Here is a 21743-nt window from a genome sequence, read left to right as displayed (position 1 = left end):
ATATATATTAGCTCTGGAGCTAACGCTATTAGCTCCAGAGCTAATGTCAACTATATTAGCCCTAGAGCTAACACGATTAGCTTCAAAGCTAACAACACATATTTTAGCTCAGGAGCTAACGTGAGAGTCATTTCAACACACTTTGGTTCAATTTAAAGGGCTGAAAGTCAGATAACGTCCAAAATTAACATTTAAGCTGAACTGGAGTAACTTATATCTTTTACCCAAAATGCATTGCGGCGTAAATAAACTGGCAGTTCATGTAGTCGCTATGGACTTTCAATTTTCCAATCTTATTTTTTTGAAAAACATGCCCTTGAACAATAGCCTAGAAACAAAACAAACTTGTTTTAACTGGCCATGAGGTAGCGCTCTGACATATAAAGGAAGTTCAGACAATTGTTAAAACAAACAAAAAAAAAAGGTAAAATCGGTTTGTCATGCAAGTTTCGTCCGATTTCCGAAAATTAAGGAAATCGGGGCCGATTTATCGGTGCACCCCTAAAAACAAGTTATAAAAACTAAACAGCCCACAGTATTTTTACGGTCTCGTTTTGATAATTGAAGTCATTGTTTATCAAATGAAGCCTTTCAAGCTCTTTTCTTTCTTGTGAACAAAGTAGGCTAACTCGTCAAACAAAAGACGACGGTTCAAAACCGTTACAGGATTTTCCACCTCCCACTCCAGCGTATAACTCTATTTTTAACTCCCCTCTGACATCCCAACTCTCCATGCACGGCCTTTCAACATGCAGCTCAGGAATAAGAACAATAAACACGAAAACATTTATTATCCTCAGCGATGACACACCAAATTATACCCACAGAGAGCTGACACGCACAGATCTGTGTTCGAACAACTCATGCAGACTAATAGCTGCGCTTCAAAACACTCATTTGTGGTGCCGAGAGGCATGTCGTTCCACTTGCTCAACACTTTCTCCTCCGACCGTACACGGACATGGCAACGGGACAAGATCTTACTGCGATGCGAAGCAGGGTGGCTCTGACGGCGGCCCATCGGTCCAGCCGTCTGTCGACGATCAGGATGAAACCCAGTCCTGATGCTGCGGCGCTGCGGGAGAAAAACACGCAGCGTTATCGCCACAAAAAGCTGCATTTCTGTGTCCGTGAGATAAGAAGGTGCGATCTGTTGGGGTGGTGCAAGTCTGCACAGCAGCTCAAACCATGTTCTCCATCCTGCATGTCTCTGTGTGTGGGTGCAGCAGATTGCATAACAGACCTATAAAATGATATTCTATCTTTTAATGTGGCCATTAAATTGATGCTGTTGGGTAATTTTAAGATTGTCTTTGTTCAGTACAACCAAATGAGGTTTTGCGTAATTATTAAGCATTTTATTTTTTAAATAACACATTAAACGAGTAAGTCAGAGTGTTATAAAGTGGGGTTCTGTGAAGACATCATGAACAGGCAGTATCTTACCTGTTGTTGATGGCTCTTTTGGTGAAAAGCTAATGGTTGTTACAGCTGGGCCAAAACCAAAGTGGATTGCTGCAGCCTTAAAAAAATGTCATAGCAGTTCCTCCAAACCATATATATTTTTTATTCTTTACATAAATCTCACTTTCACTTTATTCGATATTCCGGCAGAAATTATATGAATTCCTTCCAGAAGTGCACCCAGGCTGCACCAGAAATGCTACAGTTAGCTATGGTTAACACTATACACACTTGCAAATAGTCTTAGAAGTCCACGAAAGTAGCTGTTAATTAGCATAATACATATTTTACATTTTTAATTATATGCAATTTATTTATTTGTTCATTTATATATTATATTCCTACTAGAAGTGTTTCAGAATGAAAGGCTACAGCTAACTACTGCCAAAACCGTTAGGGCATGCTAATAACAGGCTTCTTTGTAAATATTTGCAAGATAATAGACTGTCATTTTTATACCATGTATAATATATTTATATATAACTGTGTATATATTATTATTTAAAGATTATATTTTTGATTAAAGTGATCTAGGATGCACAAGACATGCTACAGCTAGCTAGCGCCATTTGCGCTTGCTAATAATCATTGAACTCTATGCAAATGATTTTTAACAATATATTACGTTTTAAATGGTTTGAAATATATAAAACTTATTTAATTTATTATTTAACACAAGTTATAGTCCTATTGAAAATGCTTCTGGTGGACATCCTACAGCTAACGACTATTAACAACATTTGCACAGCTATTAACTATAGCATTCTATGGAAATATTTGTTCATTAATATGACTCATAAAATCTTTAACATTATGTTTTATTCTTTTATTTATTATAATAGATTGTATTCCTGCTTAAAGTGCTCCCGGATGCACCACAAATGCTACAGCTAGCTGCTGCTAACAACAAATGTGCTTGATACTTACCACAATCCAATGTCAAAACTTGTTAATTAATATATTACATATTTATAATATTACATATTTAAGTTGTTTATATATATATTATATATATATATTATTTATATATTATATTCCTACTGGAAGAGCTTTAGGCTGAAATGCTACAGCTAGCTACTGCTAACAATATACGCACTTGCTAATAACCACAGAATATTGTGTAAATATTGGCTTATGATTTAAAAAAATTATATATATATATATATATATATATATATATATATTTTTTTTTTTTTTTTTTTTTTTTAATTAATTAATTTTAAATAGATTATGTTCCTGCTTAAAGTGCTCCAGTATGCACCAGAAATGCTACAGCTAACTGCTAGGAGCAGCTACTTGAACTTGCTAATACCCGTAGCATTATGCAATTAATAGCAGCTGAAGTTGACAGCAGTGTAAATGTTTGTAAATTAGCATAAACTGATATGATTTTTTTAAACTAACAGCATCAATCCACTTTAGGCTCCGAGTAGCCGTTAGCTCACCAGCTGGGACACAATTACACTTTACTTCTTCAAAAATGTAATTACTTTTTATTTTATTTTATTAACTCACATTAGTTATTGTCAGGATCTTTTACTGGCCTTAAAAACTGGACCTATTAAGAAACCCAGCAGCTAGAAAAGGTCCAAACTGTGTGAACGCAGCTGTCATCTATCATCGCCGATGATTATGAGACCCTTCTGATTACCATGGCAACCTTGGCAGTGCATTAATACATGTGTGTGTGTTTGTGTCCAATCCACAGGCAGAGCCATATGTAGTCGCCTCATTAAGCTAATGTTTGTGTGTGTGTGAATGTATGTATGTGTGTGTGAATGCAGCATTTTAGCAAAGGTCCTTTAGAACAAGATGACATACATCTCAACATTTTGACACACGAATTATGAGTTTGGACATTCAAGCAAAACACACAAGAACACACACATTGCAACACCAGCATGCAAACAGTGATGATCCGAACTATCAGGGTGTCATCACACAGATATTAACATGATGTACCGATAAAGGCTGCCTCAGTCCATCTTTACTGACAAAAATATCCAAACCAGAAAAAAGAAGAATGAAGGGAAATCTTGGTATTCCAGAATAAAAGCCTTCAATAATCCATTGTTAGCACCCAGTCTTCTATAAATCCGGTTTATTCTGAGTTGTCGGCTCGGAGAGGGATGACCGTTCCCATCCTTGCACAGCATCTCCCTCCTCCTTTTCTCCTCCTCTCCTCTGCTCCTCCACCAGCCTCCTGCCACCCCACCTCAGCCAATCGCAGCCGAGCCTCGCGGCTTGTTGCTCCCCCTCAGCCAACCGGAGCTCAAAAACCAGCCCATTGGCATCGTGGTGCAAGACGGTGACACGGAGGGAGGGGACTCAAAAGGCGAGAGGAGGTGTAGGAACAGACACAAAAAGGATGCTGACAGCGTCTAAAACACGCGCAGGTTGATGAGCAGATGCGTGCTCCTCCCTTTAATTGTGCACTGACGAATGTGTTGTAACACAAATACAGTGTAGTGCTGAGAAAAATGGGAAAATTCAAAGAAATTTAAGATTGGGAGGTAGAAAGGAATCATGATTTTTTTTTTAAAACATTCATTTGCAGAAATTTATGTTGGAAAAAAAATCCTTGTAAATTTTCCTAATGTCTAAAAAAACATTTCAGCTTTTTATTTAAGCTTTATGTTCCCTTCCAATCTCTACATTTTAACCTTTTAGTTCCTTTCTTGGGCCGGGCTTTTAGTCTAATGCCGGCATCTATTGGCAGCGCATGGTATTACAGCCCAGACTAAGCCAAAGCGGGCGGGTCGCTCACCTGGGGATGCTCGTCAGGTAGCGGAGCACATCCTGTACCTCCTCCTCCCCTAGCTCGCCGAAAGCTGGGAACTCTGGGAGGACGACGACGGGGTTGCCGTTCATCCCGCGGCCGCCTGCAGAGTTCAGGAGGACGAGTCAGAGGTATGATCAAACTGCTGAGGCCGGGATTCTTAACCCGTTAACCTAACAAGAATCACCAACTTTGTCTGAGAAGCAGCATGTATACGTAGACGACAATGTACAAACAATGCAAAAATATATATAATATACATGTATATATATCAATATATATATATATATATATATAAATAAAAGATTTAAAAACCTCATTTTGAGCTGTTACATGGTGGAAGGGTGATGATTGTATTTAAAGATTTGTTGAAACATTAGGGCGTTAAATAAGATATTAATGTTCAATTCTGCTCTAAATAAGAAACCAATTTTTATAAAGTAAGAAGGTTTAATTATAAGTAGAATTAAACTTTTATTGTGTCAATGGATACCTGAGAAAGGGGTAGGAAAATATCTATTTTACTACAAGCTACTTGTTTTTAAACAAGTTGGTCAAAATGTTTTTGTGACTTACTTTTATAAAATGCAACAACAATGCAGCCATGTTTAACAGTTTTGATTTTTTTGTTGTTGTTAATTTTCTGCAACCAGCTTTTAAGGTTAATGCCATGATAAATCACCTACAATATCATTAACAAACATGATTTAAACCCATGCAGCTGTAATGTTAGGATGAAGCCATTTCTAAACAAAAGTACCGCATAACATTATACGCCGATGACAAACTAATATACAATTATCTATAGCAATGGTCTGGAAAAGCAAATACTTTGTATAACGTTTGACATTAATTTATAACCTTGACCTTAGAGCTGGGGTGATTATCATTTGTGTGTAAAGATTTGTTAAATTATCTTGAGCGGATAAGAAGTCATGGGCGTGACAAGAGAAAGTTTACGGACGAACAAACTGTACCACAATACGTCCGTCTTTAGACAGATGTATAAAAAGGCAAATAAAGATGAAGCTTTTCCAAAAAGTCTAGAAGCTTTTCCAAAAAGTCTAGAAGATTTTCCAAAAGTCTAGAAGCTTTCCCAAAAGTCTAGAAGATTTCCCAAAAGTCTGGAAGTGTTTTCAAAAGTCTATAAGCTTTTCAAGTCTAGAAGCTTTTCTTATGGACGAACAAACTGTACCACAATACGTCCATCTTAAGACAGATGTATAAAAAGGCAAATAAAGATGAAGCTTTCCAAAAAGTCTAGAAGCTTTTCCAAAAGTATAGATTTTCCAAAAGTCTAGAAACTTTCCCAAAGGTCTAGAAGCTTTTCTAAAAGTCTAGAAACTTTCCCAAAAGTCTAGAAAATTTCCCAAAAGTCTCGAAGCTTTTCCAAAAGTCTAGAAACTTTCCCAAAGGTCTGGAAATTTTTCTAAAGTCTAGAAGCTTTTCTAAAAGTCTAGAAACTTTCCCAAAGGTCTAGAAGCTTTTCCAAAACATTTAAGAACTTTCCCAAAGGTCTAGAAGCTTTTCTAAAAGTCTAGAAACTTTCCCAAAAGTCTAGAAGCTTTTCCAAAAGTCTACAAGCTTTTCCAAAACTAGAAAATTCCCCAAAGGTCTAGAATATTTTCTAAAAGTCTAGAAGCTTTCCCAAAAGTCTTGAAGCTTTCGAGCGGCGCCTTTTAAGTCACTTAAAAGTGGAGCTATTATTAGAAAGAGGAAGACAAATCTGTGTTTTTTATTTTAATTCATGGACAGTTTTTAAAATCCAAAGCTTTCAGCAGATCAGTCCTGATGTCTGGTAGAGGCTACAAACACAAGATTTGCTGATTATATGTCATACATTTCAGTTTGAACACTTCTTGGCTCAATTCTTAGCCGTTCAGTCCGTTTGTTGTCCAACTTCATCTTGAGGGAGACAGATCAAACCCACCTGGGAGGATGGCAAACTGTTTCTGGAGTTCAGAGCCAATTTCAGCTGCACACAGCGGACCGTCCTCCTTCTGCACGATGTCATCTAGACAGAACAAACAATGACAGATACGGTTATTTAAAAGTCTCTACTCCACCAGAAAAAAATGTTTAACTTATTTAACTTTTATCTGGAGATTGACGATGCTCAGGAAGTGGGGAAATATGAAGAAATAACAAGTGTACAAGTGGTACGCTAATGTCCAGCCATCTCTGAGGGGACTGAAGAGTGAATGTTTGTAGTTTTAGAGAGGAGTGTTTTTCTGGACTAGAACTGAACAGAGAATGAAGTAAACCTTAATGTTTTTGGTGCAAGATATTCAAGTGGGTAGGAGATGTATGTAGAAGAAAAGAGATAGATGACGAATCCTGCCGAGTAGAGGGAGCTATTTTATCCACCACTATGTGCAAGGGCACAGACAAGACATGGGGTGATCAATGGTGGCCTTGACCCCCACAGATTAATCTTTGGCCACCTCAAGCATTACCCTGATCATTTGAATAAAGTATACTTTTAGGCAACATAAAAACTACAAATAATAGTTTGCTTACATGATTGGGGTGGTCTTTGGGGTGCCCAATTTACATACATATTTGGTGGCAGCCAGCTTGGTTAGACTTGGCAACCTTTCAACCACACACCAAAATGAAAGTAGGCATGCTGCTTATTTTATGTTATTTAGTTTTCAAGATGGACATAATAACATGGTAGCCATCTTGGATTTTGACGTGGCAATCTAATTTACAAAATTAATCTTTCTTTCACCTTGATGTAGCCACACACTAAGATGGACGTTGGTATCTCACTAATTATTCAAGTTATCCAGCTGACAACATGCATGGACATGGAAAAAGTGCACAGAGGGATTGGTTGTAAATATTAAAAGTTGAAGTTGAATAAAGCCACAACTTTACCTGACAATAAAGAGATCTAGTTTGTCAAAAGCACAAGTGTTGTCTCCTGTCACTGACGGGTTTGAACAGTGAGCGTTTGTAGTTTTGGGGATGAGTGTTTTTCTGGACTGGAATTGAACAGAGAATGAAGTAAACCTGAATGTAGGAGTTACAGTGTGTAGAAGAAGAGTGGGGGGTCTTTTGTTGCTTGTCTGAGACAGTGTAGAGTGACGGATCCTGGTGAGGCGCAATGTTGGACCAGTGGGGGAGGAGGAGTAATGGGACTTGGCCCCCATAGATTAAGCCACAAAGGACACCCCAGTCATTTGAGGAAAATGTACGTTTTAGCCATATAACAACTAGAAAGCATAGTTTCCTCAAATGATTGGGGTGTCCTGTTTAAACACACACTTTATATACCATATTTTCTGCCGAACTTGTCGCACCGCCCTATAAATCTCATCAGTCCAAATTTGTCTAATAAAGTGGAAAAATCCATAAATATGTCTCTTCGCCATATACGTTGCATCTATTATGCGTCACCGCTGACAACTCAGAAATGTGGGTCAGTGTTGTGCCAAAAATCGATTGGCTGCCAAATGGCGGCCAGGGGAGCGTGCACGGGAGGACTTTAGCAAGAATTTAACAAGATTAACACTTAAAAACAATTATATGTTTGCTCGAAATTACAGCAAAGGTGTGTCTCAGTGGAGCTTTTCCTTAATAAATACACTTTGATGGTCAAATCAGCTGCATTTCGCAGGAGCGGTGCTGCGAAATGAAGCTGATTTGACAGTTGCTTCAAGCAGCGAGCAGAATGAAGGTGGCAGACTATGGCAAGCTGATTGTGTCATTAATAGCTGGTGAAGATTCTCAGTGGTGTGGTCGCTGATGCGGAAAGGCCCGGGAGGGGTGAGCATCCGCTCGGCCCCTCCCGTTCCAACACTACGCTCTCCGGGAGGGAATGAGCAGTGGGGCTGCTGCTGACGTCGCCTGTCCCGGAGGAACCATCCGATTCGTTCCGAGACCCGGCGTAAAAAAAAATCAATGGCATCGTCCAACGAGCAGTCCCCCGCCACGGAGAGGCACTCCTCCATGTTAGCCTTAAACAAGGCTGCTCGCCTCTGCCTCTCCTCAGGGGGGAGGAGATCACAGAGGCGGCAGGAGGAGGCAAGGTCGGCGTGGCGGGGACCTAGGCATCCTTCGCAGGTGTCGTGCCGGTCGAAGCTCAGCATGTAGCCGGTCTTGCAGGACGGGTACAAGCAGATGGTGTTGGTGCTGGACATCATGTTGTTGGAAGATCAGAGCTAGTTGCTTGCTGAAGAAAAATGGGAGCCGATTACCCGCTCTCAACGTAATTTATACGGACCGGGTAGGGCCTACACGACAGGTGGGCGTGGCCTAAATTTTTCAGTGCGACGCTTTGCGTGACGGGATAAACCCCACAAGCGACAGCCTTAAAGGGTGAAGCCTATACGAAATAGAACCATAAATACGTCGCTGCGGCCTATAAGTCGCAGGGAATGCAAATTATGCAAAAAAACGTGACTTATAGGCTGAAAAATACAGTATATATATGATGGCAGCCATCTTGGATTTTGACGTGACAACGCAATATTCAATGGTGACCTTTCTTACACCTAGATGCAGCCACACACCAAAATAGAAGTTGCTTATTTTTCAAGTTATCCAGCTCACAAGATGGATGGACAGGCAACTGTATGCATGTATTTTTCAAATAAAATGATCTACGGTTGCCATTTTATGTTGTCAGTGATGACGTTTGAAGCAGCAGTTAAGAGTTTTCAATATTAAAGTCAAAACATTTTTCTTGATAGATATGACATGTTCGTCTAAAAGGATAGAATAATATTCCAATTAGCCTCTTTTGGCGCGGGTGTTGTGCCAAAAAAAAGCACCCAGCTCATGACACGATTCTCCACAGACATGCCTGTGTGGATGTGTGTAGATTATTTTAAAAAAGGAAATAATCAGCCGACCTATCAGCCATTCTACCTAATTGTCTACAAGAGCGAAACATTTCAGGCGATGACCCAATTTTGCAGCTCTTCCGAAGGAAAAGATCCACCGTATTTCTTTATTTCACCTTCAAAACTTAAATGCTGAAGAATCAGCATCTCTGGAGCTCCTCGTGATGAAGAAACCTGTCGGATTAGGAGTTTAGACCTTCCGTAATCCCACATACGTTGTGTCAGCACACAGTCGGCTAGACGGTGACTCAGACGACGCACCGTAAATCTGATGTGGGATGCACATCTGCTCCGAGTCGAGGATGGAGGGGGGAATGTGAGCAGCTGTTTACGAGAGGTTTTGGGTAAACACGCCGATGTTAAACCCAACAAGCAAGTTGGATTACAACAGATTTGGAGTAAATGCCAATAAATCATTAGATTAGAACTCTTAGATTATGTTACAATGTTAGATCAGTGGCTCGACAATATTTTATAACATTACAATGGGAGCAATTTTATACACCACTAGTAGATAGGAGTAGCACTGGCGGAGTCAGAGGGTGGCCAATGGTGGCCTTGGCCGCCACAGAATTACCTTTAGCCACCCCAACCATTTGAGGAAACTGTAATTTTAAGCAACAAATTTTTATTGGGGTCTGCCTAGAAAGACAGCCACCTATTATTATCCACCTGAAAAGGGTCGTACTCTTCTATCAACTTTAATGCGGCCTAACCCGTAACATGTCCCCCCCATACAAATGTTATATCAAAACGACTGGCTCGGCACCATCATGTGTGCCATTACTTTTATTGGCATTTTGAGTTACCATGGTGATATAATTTGCAAACACAGACACCATTTTTCCATTGAAAAACACAGACAGGACTCTTTAACAGCCTCTAACTGCCACAGTAAGGTCATGTGGAGCCATTTTGGTTCAAGATGGATGCCACAGCTACCTCTGAAAACTCAAAATTGACTACAACTCCGTCATTCTTTGAGATATTGAGCTGAAATTTGGTCCGGTCGTAGCCGAGAGCGAGCTGTTATACACTCCTAATGCAACTTAAAAATCAAAGATGGCCGCCTTAGTTAAAAGGGGAAAAATATGATAACTCTGCTATTTTAAAAGATATTAAGCTGAAATTTGGCGAACTGGTAGCTGAGAACAATCTCTAATAGACAATGACTGCAAATCAAAAATCTAAGATGGCCGCCTGAGCTAAATAGGAAAAATACTATAAATCAGCCATTTTTTTTTAGATATTTAGCTGAAAATCGGTGTGGTGGTAGCTGAGAGCAATGGCTGATAATTACTGAATTCAAATAAAAAATCCAAGATGGCCACCACAGCTTTAAAGAAAAAAAAAAACCTATAACTTGTTTGTTTATTTTTGCCATGTTGAGCTGAAATTTGGTATGGTGGTAGCTGAGATCGAACCCCAACACATAGTACTGTCAAATCTAAATTTTAAAATGGTCGTCTCCGTCAAAGTTTCTTGAGTAACTTTCTAGTTGTTTTATGTCTATTTTTCTTAGGGACCCTTAATGCAGCTAAATGGAAGTTGGTGCCTCGCTTACGTTTCAAGTTACGCTCACAACATGCACGGACGGACGGTTTTTCCATCTCCCCCTCTTCCCACTTCGATGGCGGACAATCAAAGAGTTTAGAGGCAGCTCAGCTGAACATTTAGCCGCTAAGAATTTACGCACCAAACAGTTCCACTCAACTTCTTTCACACCAGAACCGATTCATTAAGCATCCCCCATTAATCTTTATCTGGATTATGTCATGGGCCGAGAAACAAACAAACAAAAACAGATTTGCTTTTAGGTTTGTTTACAAAGACGTTTTATAAAGTGGTGCGGTCAAACGAGCCCGAAGGAAAAGCTTGTAAAAGATCCTCATGTTCGGCATTAGTGATATCTGATCCACACGAGGCAGCCTGTGTGAGCAAATGTGTTGACACGTGCACAAAGTGTGCGTGTGTGTGTTGTTGGATAGTTGCAGCAGCTGTCAGATCACAGAGCTGACTAACTCTGAGTCATGGCCAGACGTGCACATTACGACGTGGGCTAATCCATTCATCTGCTGCACCTTCAGCAGTCGGCTCCAGCTGATCGCTCCGTTAAATGCCGACGCTGTTCTACAAGCGCCAAAATAACGTTTAAGCGTGACTAAAAGAGCACGCAAACATCCCCCGAACCACAGAGCAAATTTTAACGGAACCCTCGGGAAGCAATCAGAGGTTGACGTCAACATGTATGTAGCAATTAGTGAGCGAGGTAGGCCTCGTCTAACCTTTGACCTTGATTTGTGACCTTGAATTTAAAGCTGGGGTGATGAAAAGTGAACACAACACTCCGTTTAGCGACGACGCACAAGCAAATGACGTTTCGTTAAATTTTCGTGAGCGGATCAGAACTTACGGTCCTGACAAGCAAAGCCCTCGTTTTAACTTTGACCTTCGTTTGTGACCTTCAAGTAATTTATTAGTAGTTTTGGTTTGGTTTTCTTCTTTCGGCTGCTCCCTTCCTCAAAGGTCGCCACAGCGAACTAACTCGCACGAAGACGTGGCGATTGTTTTAACGCCAGATGTCCTTACTGACACAACCACAGACCACTGAGGCCTCTGTGTGGAGCAGAGAGCGGCCATCTAGGGAACCGGGGGGTCAGATGGTGGTGGTTAAGAGCCTTGCTCAAGGGTCCGTACACATCCACCTTGCAACAGGCGAACACTTAAAAGGCTCAGTTTTAATATTTAAGGGATAATGTTGACGAAGCACTAAGAATGATATTTAAAGATAACTAAAAGAAAAAAAAATTACTAATCATTTTTAAACACTTTTACCATTAATCCAAGTGACTTTTTCCACTTCTAATAAATATGCAGTTTTATTTAGGTTTGTCAAATCTTTATCTTTGACTAATTTTGCTTTTTGCAGAACGATAATACTCATTTTCACTCATCAAGTTTCTCCGCAAAACCAAATAAGGGATAAATCAAGCCAACTTTTTTAAAATTAAAACCAAAAAACAGAGTAATCAGTTGGACCAAAGAGAGAAGTTAAAGCATAGAATATAAATCCAAAGCGGCCCACCAGAACAACCTACCTGTCATTTAAGGACAGTTAGGAGAATACTCAAACCACTAAAAGTCCACTCCAGGTTTTCCTGGTTACCTTCAACAACTCCACACCTCATGCAGTGTTTCCCCGAGGTCATCTGCCTTGGCAGGGCGCTCACAAAGGAAGGAGGGGGAGACACCTCTGTTTTGCGCGCTAGCTTAGCGCCACATTAGTGCTGGCAGTTATTGATGGAGGATTAGGATGTGTGAGAGAAATGAAGCACTACCTCGGTAGCATCTTCTCTAATGCGACTCTGTTGCATACCACTATCTTAGCACTATATTAGCTCTGGCAGTTTTCGACGCAGGGGTGGGGGGGATGCTTGAGAGAAGCGGAGTGTGCTTTATTCACACAAGAAGAGCTGTTGGTCAGGTTACTCTCTAAAATAGTTATTGAATCAAGTGTTTACTTATGTAGGTAAACGTAGATGTTTAATAACCCATTAAAATACACCAGAATGAAAGAAATGACATCCACTTTATTCAAAATTTTCTGAGCGAAGACCCCCCCCACCACCACCAGTGTGTCCTCCCGCCCACCCATGACAAATGCTTCTGAAGCCAATGCACAACAAATCAGAAGCTGCTGGAGTGAACGGTGCGAGTTGGAGACTTTTTAAGGTATTTTTACTGCCACTAGGTGGCACCAGAGACAAACAATTAACGTTAACGTATGGCCATGTTCAGGACTGGAAGCGAAGCTTTACTGTAAATCTTCACATCATTTGGATGAAGTGGATTGGGGTCACCCCCAGCATCTTGTTTGAAGGCAAAACGGTCCCCGTCAGGATTCTGGGAAAACTGTTTTTATCTTTTGTGCACAGTCTTGTCAAGGTCCAAGTTGCCGATACACTCAAATTTGAAGAGGAAAAAGCGTTTGGCGCTAGTTCTACGTGTGCGCCAAGTTTCATGATGCTCGGCGCTCCAGAACGTGGAGAAAATGCCCTCCGGTTGGGGGAATAATAATAATAATAATCTGGTCAAGTACAGCAGGGCTTTCCACTGCTTCACATGATTATTATTATTATTAATTTTATTTTGAAGGTGGCTTTTAATGGTACAATGCTACATAAGGACATTATACTGTTCAATACAACATAAATGTTTTTCTACTTAACCCTCCTGCTGGCATTGGGTCAAAACAACCCACGAGTATTAAGTTCAGGGATTGTTTTGACCCAAGGGAAGCAGGAGGGTAAAAAGCAAAAACTTGACACGCCAGATTAAATAAAAATGTTCTAAACTGTCATTAAAAAAAATCATTATCATCAAGAGATTATTGTTCTAAGAAATAATTCACGCAGTTAAAAAAAAACTATTTAAATCAATAAAACGTTCTAATTTATGGTATGTTTTACGCATTTAAAAGGAGTCGTCCCGCTACAAAACAACGTAAACAAAATGTAGAGACTACGAAATAAATAACCATTTTATACCAGTTTTTGTGTAAATAAACGTATTATTTTACTAAAATATATATTCTGCTGTGTTCTGTTGACCTTTTCTTGACAACTTTCGGGGATAACAAGAATATTTTTGGTTGTTTTGTGAAGAAAAAGTGGACAAAAACATATTCTATGCAAACACAAATGTTGTATAAATTCAAACTTATAGGTAGAAAAAAAAACCCATCAGTGCGTTAAAGAGCAGAAAACTTTGTTTTTGAGGCTGACGCGAGCGGCGGGGTGGTGGTTTGTGCGTTACGGGACTGAATGGAGTGGATTTATCAGACATTCAGGCGTCGAGCAGCTTTTCACGGCTGCTCCGGCTCAAACTGAGTGAATGAAACTAAACTGCCGGCTGCGAGGGAACCCTTTTACCCACAACACACACACAAGAAGTGGGCCAACGCTGCCAAACACCAGCAGTGTTTATGGGGGGACTAAAAGAAAGAATGTCCCCCTTCCCCCCAGGCTGCGCCACCCCACTTCATTCATCCTTTTGCTCGGGGGATTAGCCCAACAATCTTCATATTGCAGCTAAAAAACATTTTATCTTCGGCTCTGATCAATTCTGTCTGATGTCCTGGGAGGTAGACGCTTCCGCTCTCGGGATCACAACAAAATACAGTTGAAATGTGAGAAGATAGATTTAAATGCAGTGTTGGAGAGATTACCAACCTTGGATTTGAGGGGGGGGGGGGGGGGGGCAGTCGGAAAAAAGAGAAAGAGGAGAGGCGCTCCGGTCTCATTAAGAAGAAGTGGAGGGCAGGGTTTCTTTGACTAGGCCTACATGTTTAATGCCTGGTGGTAGCTGATACTGTGGATGTGGATCCTCGGTGGCGGTGATGGAGTGGGGTGGGGTGGGGGGTGTCAGGAGAAACAAAACACCTTCCAAAACATCCACCTCCTGCAGCGTTTACACCTCAGGCTGGAAACTTGGGTATTACAGTATTACAGTACTCTAAAACGGTTTGGACGAGCGGAAATATTTTGTGATTATTGTACAGATCACATGGATTTGACATGCGGGGTTCCTCAAGGGTCAATTCTAGGACCGCTTTTTGTTGTTCCCCTCCCGTTACAGAGCAAAGAGGGGGAACTGGAAATGCCCTCCATCCATCAGAGTCGTGAGCATGATAATTTGAAAAATAAGTGACGTACCAACTTTAGTTTTGGTGTTTGGCTGCATCGAGGCGTACGAAAGCTTCCTGTCAAGAACGGGGTGGCCACATCAAAATCCAAGATGGCCACCACCACATGTAAATTGACCACCATAACCGTGTGAGGAAACTAATCGTTCTAGTTTATATATTGGTTAAAAGTATAGTTTTGTTCAAATGACTGGGGCGGCTTTTGAGGTGGTCATGGCCACCAATGACAACCCCCTGGCTCCGCCACTGCGGCTGGCTTCAGAAGAGAAATAGAAAAAAAAAATCCTCCCTCTGTTCTTCTCCACAGTGCAACTCCTAAAACAGCTCTTCCAACAGATGTCCAAATGCAGTTTTTAAAACAAAAATACACAAACTTTTGTGTTTGCTGACGATACTCTAGACTATATGTGTAAAATCCGTCAGTATGTTTTGGTTTTCTGCCTTGTGCGATTGCAGGTGTACCTGCTGCTGCCTGAAACTGAAGTGTGTGCACATCTGTATGACCTCACGCTGCGTTGTAATTACTTTCTTCTTCAGATCCCACCTGGACTGTATGTCTGTGCACGCCTGCATTCCCTTTCAACAAACACCTCTTTGCAAATGAAAATCCTGTTTGTGAAGCAAAACAAACTTCCACGTCAGTTTTCAACGGTGGAAGGAAGTAAGTCTTAAAACAGGCAGACATTAGAGCCTCCTCTTTTGTGCCGGAGTCATGTTCCTACAGGTTTTAGCTGCTAAATGTTGTCGGCTCAAAAACGGCAGCCGGCTGGTCCCTGCTTGTTCATGGCCGGTGGCGATGGCGGCCGGTCAAAGTTCACCACCGCAGGAAGTCAGAGAGATGGCTGACTTTCGAGCGAATCATGACTGGACATGGAGGTGCACGAGACGCCGAAATTACCCCGACGTTTGGCGCAATGTAAGAGAAAGGAGGCGACAAAAAGCTGCTCTGCAGGCATCAAATGGCAGCAGAGACATGGACAGCTGTGTGTTTTGCGAGCAACAACCCGTCGTTTAGTGTGCAGGCAAATGTGTGTGTGTGTCTCTTGTGTGAGGGAATCCGAGCACTATTATCTGGCATTATAGTCGGGGTTTACCGGAGCTCCATCTGTCGCAGCAGGACAGAGGCTGAAATGCACTCACACAGGCCAAACAACAACTGGGTCACAGGGTTAACAGAGGTCTAGAATGTGTGTGTGTGCGTGTGTGTGAGTAGCATGCCCATCCCCGCTCTGAAAACTTGAATTATCATTGATGAAAACATGTCAGCAACCAGGCATACACTGAAATATTACTGAGACATGGGGCCGAGATGGTGTAGAGGTAGGGCAGCCGACGTGGGACCAGAAAGTCACGGTTCAACTCCCCGCCACGCCCACATGTTGTGGTGTCCTTGAGCAAGACACCTATACCCTAATTGCTCCCCAGGCGCAGACATAGCCACCCACTGCTCCATCCGGGTGTATCCAGGTGTGATGGGTTGAATGCAGAGAACTAGTAATGACATCACTGTATGGGAACAGACAATAATGTCATCGACATACAATGATGACAACACATAGCTCTTATACTTACTGTATTTTCCAGCGTATAAGTCACAGTTTGTTTTGCATAGATTTGTCAGTCCTGCGACTTATATACATTTTTTCCCATATTCATAACGCAATTTTTGTTCTGGGCTCAGGAACTCTTCCACAGATCACGTCTGTAAACACAGTTCATCCACAGACGCTGCTCTATCAGAAGAAGCCAGATGTGAACACCATCCAGAACAGCTACCACCTGTTCTGGACCAGAGCTTGTTTCAAATGGACTGAGGTGAAGTCCAGAATAGTTCTGAGGTCAGACCGGTCAAAATCTGAGGTTCTGTTTGGAAACCATAAATGCCACATTCACCGCACTAAAGAGGAGAGGAACCATCTGGCCTGTTATCAGCTCACAGTTCTAAAGCTGGCCTCTCTGATGGTATGGGGGTGCATTAATGCCTCTGGCATGAGCAGCTCAAAGATCTTGAAAGACACCATCAATACAGAAAAGTATCTACAGGCTTTAAAACAACATCTGCTTCCATCCAGCAGAGAAGATCCAGGATTGTAGAACAGCTGGAACATCAACTACGTCAGTCCTAAAAAGGACATGTCTTCTAAAAGCTCCAACAACTGGTCTCCTCAGGTCCTCCAAAACTCCAACAACTGGTCTCCTCAAATCCTCCAAAACTCCAACAACTGGTCTCAGGTCCTCCAAAACTCCAACAACTGGTCTCCCCAGGTCCTCCAAAACTCCAACAACTGGTCTCATCAGGTCCTCAAAAACCTCCAACAACTGGTCTCCTCAGGTCCTCCAAAACCTCCAACAACTGGTCTCCTCGGGTCCTCTAAAATTCCAAAAACTGGTCCCCTCAGGTCCTCCAAAAGCACCAACAACTGGTCTCCTCAGGTCCTCAAACTCCAAACACTGGTCTCCTCAGGCCCTCCCAAACCACCAACAGCTGGTCTCATCAGGTCCTGAATGTTTACAGATGGTTTAAAGAACAGGAGCTGCTTCACAGAGGAAACATAGATCTGGAACATCTTTCTTCTTTGAAATGTGCTTGTACCATACAATTAAAAAAAATCTGTATCTCTCCAAATAAATGTCACTTTTTCTCAATATAATTTTTTGATTTGCTAACCATGCTTGATTGTGACTAAAATACGATTCACAAGTTTTATAAATCGATGCTTTCTGTTTTTATTCACATTAAAGCACGACTCTACAACTTTTTGCAGAACTGGCATTATATATACAAATTTTAAAAAGCCCAAGACGCACGGCGTGACGCTCTCTCCTTATGGTAAGAAAGAGAAAACAATGACTTCAGGCTTGACGGTTCCTGGCTCCAAGCCCTGATTTACTGAATAGATGACGGCATCATGATCTTGGTGAAACAACGCACCACTGTTCCTCCGTCTACGGTCTGCGCTGCCGTCACAACAAACGTTTCCAGCAACTGAGGCAAACCGTTTTTAGACCATTTGCAGAGACAGCCAATTACTTTAAATGACCTGCATTTAAACAAGTACTTTTTCAGTAATTAAGAGGAGTTCACCAACAAATGAGTGTTTTATGGTTCACTAGTGTTGCTATTTGAACGAAGACGCCCATCAACAAGGTGCTATATGATAATGAGCACTTTCTGTCCTTCAGTTCAGTCTCATTAGCCTGAATCAAGCTTGAATTATTTATAGACAACTTGACTCTGTGACGTCCAAAGGTGGACCCAGTTTTTAGGGCAGATCAGAGTGAGGCTTATGCAGTGGCCTTGGTGGTGGAGTTTGTACTCTAACTTCCAACCACAGACTCCTTTAACAACTACCGCCTGGCTTTAAAATAAAAATAAAGTGAATCTAAAATACACTGAGGAGTTAAAACCAAAGTACCACACTTGGGCTAAAGGTTTCCGTATAACTGAGTGCAAGCAAATGCAAAACCACCACCAGATACTTTACAATCCACTCTGCCTGGACGGCCGAGTTAACAGCTCGTCAAGACTAAAGTAGATGGCTGTCACCTTAATATAACTCCCATCCCTGAAATTTCTTTGCGGTTCATCTCCATTTTCTATAGCTTAGTCGTGGTTTGGAGGAGAAACCCAGACTTCCCTCTCCCCAGAGACACTCTCCTGCTCCTTTTGGACAACAAGGTGTTCCCAGGCCAGAAACAATATACAAGCCCTCCAATAAGTTCTAGGTCTTGGCCAGGCTCTCTTCCCAAAGAGAAGTGACTGGAAAACCTACAAAGAGACGCATCCAGGAGGCATCCTGATAAGATGAACCTCCTCAGCTGACTCATTTTGATGAGGAGCAGCAGCAGCTCTACTCTGAACTCCTTCCAGATGATGGAGCTCCTCACTCTGTCACTAAATCTGAGCCCGAAGGAAGCTTATCTCATTTGCATGTACCTGGAACCTTGTTCTTTCAGTACTGATCCAAAGTTCAAGTTCAAGAATCTTTATTATCCCCACGGGGCCATTTGTTTGATAGTCAGTAGGTACACAAAACATCCATACTAGACAAGACATTGAGACGTTAAAATAACCGTACAGAAATCATCATTGTTCATTGAGAAGGGATGAATGGGTTTTTCAGTCTGTTCAATCTACATCTGGGCCACTGATACCCGTTTCCAGATGAAGCAACCTGAACTCACCATGGAGTGGGTGATCAGGATCTGCCAGAATCAGCCTGGCCTTACCCCTTATCCTAACCCTAACCCTAAATCTCATGACCAAAGATGAGGATTAAAACATAGACAGCCCAGTAAATCCAGAGCTTTGCTTTTCAACTCTTTCTTTACCACTACCGACCAAAGCAAAGCCCTCATTACTGAGGACAAGGGTTAGACCCCTTTTCCTAAACCTAACTCGACACCCATTTTCCTAAACCTAACCCCCTGACCCTTGACCTTTAACCTAACCAGATACCCCTTTTCTTAAATCTAACCCAAGACCCCTTTTCCTAAACCTAACCCCCGACCCTTGATCTTACCCAAGATCTCTTTTCCTAAACCTAACCTCCTAACCTCTGACCCTAAACCAAACCCTATACCTGACCACCAACCCTAAACTTAACCTGGGACCCCCCCTCGCTCTAAACTTAGCCCTCTGACTGTCTTTAATTCATTCCCTAACCATAACCCCAACATTTGACCCTGTACCTAGCCCTGACTGCCAAGCCTAACCCAGACCCTAACAAGAATCCTGGGCCCATCGCCCACATAATGCTCTCCCTACTCAAAACTCTCAGTGGCAGGAGGACATACTGTAGCTGGAGGCTTGGGTGCGGGGTAGGATTTGTGCAGGGGACCTGGTGCAGTGATGGACTGTGCACGAATTCTGTCACTGTTTCTAATCCTAACCCTAAACCTCATGACCAAAAACGTGGATTAAAACAGACAGCCCAGTAAATCCAGAGCTTTGCTTTTCAACTCAATTCTTTCTTCACCACGACCAACCAAAGCAATGCCCTCATTACTGAGGACAAGGCCAGACACCTAAACTCCCCCACCTGAGGCAAAGAGTCCCCACCACAAACCAGTAAGAACATTCCAGCAGTTTCTGGTTGAGAACCATGGCATTGGACTTGGTGACGGAATGTCATGGCCCTAAAACGCCATGGGGTAAAAACAAACAACAACAACAAAAAAGCAAGTTAAATGTTAATTGCTCATAACCTTTCTGAATTATATTTTTAAGTAGTCATTTGTAAAAGGGCTGATACTTTCTGTGAACCTTCTCCGCCAAAGGCCACAAGCCTTGGCACCTTTCAAACTCTACCTGCCCTGCAGGCAAATCTATGATCTCTCGTGGTAATTTATAGCTCCAGGAACTCCCTGCTCATTGGACTACAAAGCAAATGCTTACAATTCTGTGGTTTTAAAAACAGGTCCGCCTCTTTTCCTCTTTCTCTATCATTACAGTGGGAAAAAAAAAAAGAAACACAGATGGTAATAGGTCAGCTCAGAGGAAAACCAGCCTTTTCTTTTATAGCTGCCTCTGGCTAAAGCTACCAGTTATTACACTGCCCAGAACAAAGATCATGAATGAAGAGGGGAGGGTTTAAAAAAATGAAAATGACATACAAAGGAGGAACGAAAGGGAGTCAGGCAGTAAGCAAATATCCCAACAAGGCTGTGTTTCCACTTGTCCAACAGAAAACCAACATCTGCAAGAAAAATAACTACGTATACCACTAACTCTACGTTTATCTTTACACCGTGACATCCCGCTCTAGAAATTATGTCCTTAGATATTTTTGAATGCCCACGATGTTATTACACCGACAGCGGATTAGTTTTTAACATTACACGAGAAGTTCCTCGATTCATTCATGTGGCTCTGCTGGTGATGACAGGATTCTTGAACTTTAAAAAGATTTTGGGCATCTCGGCGATAACACACATTTCCATAAGTTTTGTTCCAGACAAACAAATTCCCAACTGAACGCTAATCAAAAATTCAAGATGGCTGCCAAAGAAAACTTAAAAAGGGCTATAACTTGACCATTTATATTATACATATTGAACTTATCTTTGGTATGGTGGTAGAGAGTGATCCCCAACGCATTCTGACTGCTAATCACAAATTCAAGCTAACCGCTAACTTTCGAGAGGGCTATCCAGCTATTTTTAGACATTTAAAGATGAAAATTGGTATAATAGTAACCAAGAAGAATCTTCAACAAAGTTTGAATGCTAATCAAAAATTCAAAATGGCATCCAATGCTAAATTGTAATGATAATTACTTAAGACATTATAGATATATACTCTCACTGAGTCACGAGGAGACATTTTCAAGAGAGACCTGTTTTAGACAGACAACATGTAGAATACAAAACAATCAAAATAAGGGTGTTATAAAACACTGTTACTGTTAGCAGCATAGTCCTGTTAGCAGAGGTTCTGCTAGCAGTGAGGTTCGCTTGGCATCATGGTCCTGTTAGCAATGTGGTCCTGTTAGCAGTGTGGTACTGTTAGCAATGTAGTTCTGTTAGCAGTGTGGTACTGTTAGCAGTGTGGATCTGTTAGCACCATGGTCCTGTTAGCAGTGAGGTTCTCTTGGCAGCATGATCCTGTTAGCAATGTGGTCCTGTTAGCGATGCAGTCCTGTTAGCAATGTGGTCCTGTTAGCAGTGAGGTTCTTTTGGCAGCATGGTCCTGTTAGCATCATGGTCCTGTTAGCGATGCAGTCCTGGTAGCATTGTGGTCCTGTTAGCAACGTTGTCCTGTTGGCAGTGTGGCTCTGTTAGCAACATGGCCCTGTTAGTAGCATGGTCATGTTAGCAGAATGGTACAGTTAGCGGTGTGGTCCTGTTAGCAAAGTGGTTTTGTTAGCAGTGTGGTGGTGTTAGCAAAGTGGTTTTGTTAGCAGTGTGGTGGTGTTAGCAAAGTGGTTCTGTTAGCAGTGTG

General features: G+C 41.7%; 1 protein-coding gene across 1 annotated transcript in view; it reads right to left on the bottom strand.

Moving 5' to 3' along the window:
* The window catches only part of mcf2la (mcf.2 cell line derived transforming sequence-like a), a 49049-nt gene that overhangs the window by 24609 nt on the left and 2697 nt on the right, over positions 1-21743 (bottom strand). Inside the window, exons 2-4 of the mRNA XM_037696562.1 lie at positions 6174-6257; positions 4232-4346; positions 985-1075 (exon numbers count right to left, since the gene is read on the bottom strand). Coding sequence (XP_037552490.1) covers positions 985-1075; positions 4232-4346; positions 6174-6257 — 290 coding nt within the window. The remainder of the gene's footprint in view (positions 1-984; positions 1076-4231; positions 4347-6173; positions 6258-21743) is intronic.

Source organism: Nematolebias whitei, chromosome 23 (genome assembly GCF_014905685.2).
Source record: "Nematolebias whitei isolate Nwh7 chromosome 23, NemWhi1, whole genome shotgun sequence".
In the NCBI taxonomy this organism is placed as follows: Eukaryota; Metazoa; Chordata; class Actinopteri; order Cyprinodontiformes; family Rivulidae; genus Nematolebias; species Nematolebias whitei.
The sequence above is the reverse complement of the archived record's forward strand: the minus strand, read 5'-3'. Positions and strand labels throughout refer to the sequence as shown.